The sequence below is a fragment of the Gavialis gangeticus genome, unplaced genomic scaffold (genome assembly GCF_001723915.1).
Source record: "Gavialis gangeticus isolate Ggan-Ray unplaced genomic scaffold, GavGan_comp1, whole genome shotgun sequence".
Lineage (NCBI taxonomy): Eukaryota > Metazoa > Chordata > Crocodylia > Gavialidae > Gavialis > Gavialis gangeticus.
Window position 1 is genome coordinate 142,236,669 of NW_017729022.1, and position 3,484 is coordinate 142,240,152.

The window sequence follows — 3,484 nt, forward strand, 5'->3', positions numbered from 1 at the left end:
TTTTTTTTTTTTTTTTTTTTTTTTTTTTTTTTTTACCAAAGTTGCATTAAAAGCTCAAAAAGAAAGGGAGAAGCCATTGGCTAGGCAATTGATTTGGTTTAAAAGATAAACCAGCTTAATATTAGGGGTGCACCAATAAAGGTATTCTTGACTAATAATGATAGCTGATTATTAACCAGCCATAAATCGGCTGATACCAATCCGATAGCTGATTTACAGGAAGGCAGCCGGGCAGCTTGGAGAGCAGTGCCCTGCTAGTAATTCTGTGGGGTGAAGGGGTGTGGAGGACAGAAGGGACGTGGGGGGGTGCAGATCAAGGCCCTCACAGTGATGGAGGTGAGTGGGGCAGGAGCTGGGGGAGATGCTGCCCAGCCAGGGCAGTGAATGTGACCCCAGGGCCAGCAGTGGGACAGAGCTGCATGCGGTTATCCAGGAGGCGTGGTGGGGTGGGGAGTGGGGGGCAGCTCTTCACCACTGCACACACCCCCAGGGGAGGTGTGGGGGGCATGTAACCCCCAGATATGTGCATGGGGCCAGGGCAGGCTGCCCACTGTGGCCTTGGGGCCAGGGGCTACACCAGCCTCTTCCTGGTGGGGAGCTGGGCTGGGGCTGCACTCCGAGTGGGTGGGGGTGGGGTGGGCTCAGCTGTACCCCCCAAGCCCTCTAGTGCCACCCCTGCTTGGGGCACCACACTCTGTGGCCTTTCCCTTGGGAGGGGTGGGCAGGGCACATGGCCCCCATGCCTCCCCTGGGGATGTATGCAGTGGTAGGGAGCTGTCCCCCCACTCCACATGGCCTGCACACCTTGGATGAATTGTCTGAAGCTAAATCCTGCTCCCAGCCCCAGAGCTGCATTCACCACCGTGGCTGGGCAGCACCTGCACCAGCCCCAGCACTACTTGGTCCTTCACCGTGGGGGCCTCGATCTGCCCCCCACAACTCCTTCCCCACTACAGACTTACTAGCAAGGCACTGTTCTTCAAGTTGTCAGGCTGCATTCCTAGCCATGTGCATGCTGTGCCTGCATGCATGCACATGGCATTCATTGGTGACATTATTGGCTACGCCAGCCAAAAAAAGCCAAAGGCCGATCACATTAATTTTCCTTTTATTGGTGCTGATCCGATAGGCTACCAACATATCAGTGCACTTCTACTTCACATACTTGTCTCTCTTCTACAGGTGCTTTGTTCTTTTCAACATTTTATGTTTCGTTTAGTTAATTTTAGCAAGCATTCATTCCAAACTGAGAAAGCAACTAGGAAGTGCAAACAAAAGGAAAGCTTGTTTTCCTTTTACAATCTGTGAATAAACAACTAGGTGCAAAAGGATGAGGTCCACTCATTTTAAAAATCTTGAACCACCTTGATTTAAAAACTGTCAGTTCAATGTACCAATGATTCTACAATAAACCAGTTATACTTACATGTAACATGCAAAAAAGTTTGATAAAGTTTTAAAAATTTTGTATCCAAGCAAGATTAGCATGTTTGTTCATAGTTTAATTCTTTTAAAACTTTGCATTTTGCTTTATTTCACATTTTATCAAAAAAGCAACTTAACACAAGTTTTAAAAAATCATTTAGCAAATAAAAATGTAATTTTCTAACATAATATATAAAAACTAAGAATGTAACTAAATGTAGGACAAATGTTATAATGCCTTTTATACACACATACACATGCACGCGCACACACACACACTATCATATTAGTGAGCAAAAAGCAGCACTGTATTTAATGTAAGGTTTATATTTACATTAAATTCATCATCTTAATAGCTAATATTTTATGAAAATCATACTGTTTAGGAAAAGAACTAAAGCATGCTCATTCAAAAGAAAATGAATATCAATGTGTTAAAATTAATATTTCTTGCTCACTGATTTAAATCATGATTCAAAATCAATTATTTTTTTCACACTGATTTTAAATCGGTTTATTCTTTCACACACACGCACAAACCCGGTGGGGATAAATTACCTTTTACATTCTAATTTTTCTAGCTCTTCTCGTTGCTGTCTCTCAAATTCTAGTCTAGTGAAAATGAAAAGAGTTTGGAAAATGAGTATTATTCACTGAAAATTTTTACAGAAACTGAACATGGCAAATTATAAAAATAGGTGCATTTCAAAATTAACAATAATTTTGACAAGTTTTACAAAAATTTACTATGTGCTACAATAACTGAAAAAGTTTCCTTAAATAAGGTTACAAATTAGATTTTGTGCTGCTTGGCACTTGCACAGAAGCTGAAAGAAGTAAATGAATTTCTTGGAAGAAACTACTTAAATAGTAAAGTTAAACAAGACAGATAACTGATTAGCAAAGACCCTGCTAGTTAACTACATGCAGACAAGGCAATCAATATAGAAATTGAGTTTCTCTACCTTAAACAGATTGGTCCTTTTACAGGGAAAAGACTGTCACAGGAGGTAGAGAGAAACAAAGTGATCAATTAAGAAAGGGATTTATAGAAAAAAAAAACACATTTAGAGAAAAGCAATAAAGACTGTTTTAAAGCCACCAACATTTTGCTTTATGAAAGGTTAGGTTTGTTAGGTCTACATAGTTCAAAACAGTCACTCATGCTGTAACTCCGGGTTATAATTAATTCATATTTTTTTCCTTATACAACATGTTTTTCCTATGCCAGTGACTGTTACTTAATATTTGTGTTCTGCAATTTATTAACTGGTTCCTTATCTGATAGGAAGACTTTTTGAATTTCAAGAAGACCTAAGTGAAATATGAATACAATTTTTTTCAATGAATAAGCCAACAATAATTGTAATATTATTAACATAAGATGTGAGGCAGACCTAAAAGCTATTTAAATATAGGTTTTGGTGTAACCCCATTTTTCTAAAGTATTTCAGGATAACAAAACATTTGAATTAGAATTTTTTTGAAGAACTGGAATGTTTAATTTTCTATATGCTAGTGCAGTATAATGTTACAACAAAAATGGCAGGATCCTATAATTTTATATATAGGACTTCTATGTATTTAAATTATTTAAAATTGAAGATTTAAAAAAAATATTGGGCAATGAGTCATATGAAAGGTCATAACACACATTTTGATAAAACAGATTTTCAAATTAAAGGTCTGCTTTAACAGTTCATATATCAGAGACATACATATGCACATATAGTTTCACTTATTTATTCGTTTCATCTATGAAATATAGATAAAACAAATAAACAAGTAAAAGTCTATATGTAGGCATGCATAGCTATAATATATTGTTCAACCACAGACCTTTAATTTGAAAATCCATACACACTTATGTATAATGTGTGCACTTGCATGTATATGTATCAAACACACACGTGTGTAGGGGGTGTATGTGTGTATATATATATATATATATATATATATATAAAAACAAATGGATTATATAATACAAATAGGTGAAACAAAAACCAGTGCAAGTATATATATATGTCTATGTCTAATACAGGATCACAGAAATGTAGGG

The 3,484-nt window shown here is 37.4% G+C and overlaps 1 protein-coding gene across 5 annotated transcripts in view; it reads right to left on the minus strand.

Moving 5' to 3' along the window:
• The window catches only part of KIF16B (kinesin family member 16B), a 399,273-nt gene that overhangs the window by 162,947 nt on the left and 232,842 nt on the right, over positions 1-3,484 (minus strand). For 2 of the 5 annotated variants that reach the window (XM_019516256.1, XM_019516253.1), the window contains exons 18-19: positions 2,391-2,423; positions 1,984-2,037 (exon numbers count right to left, since the gene is read on the minus strand). The exons of 1 other annotated variant lie outside the window; for it this stretch is intronic. In XM_019516256.1, the coding sequence (XP_019371801.1) occupies positions 1,984-2,037; positions 2,391-2,423 (87 nt within the window). The remainder of the gene's footprint in view (positions 1-1,983; positions 2,038-2,390; positions 2,424-3,484) is intronic. 2 more of the 5 variants (XM_019516257.1, XM_019516254.1) reach the window with 1 other exon arrangement.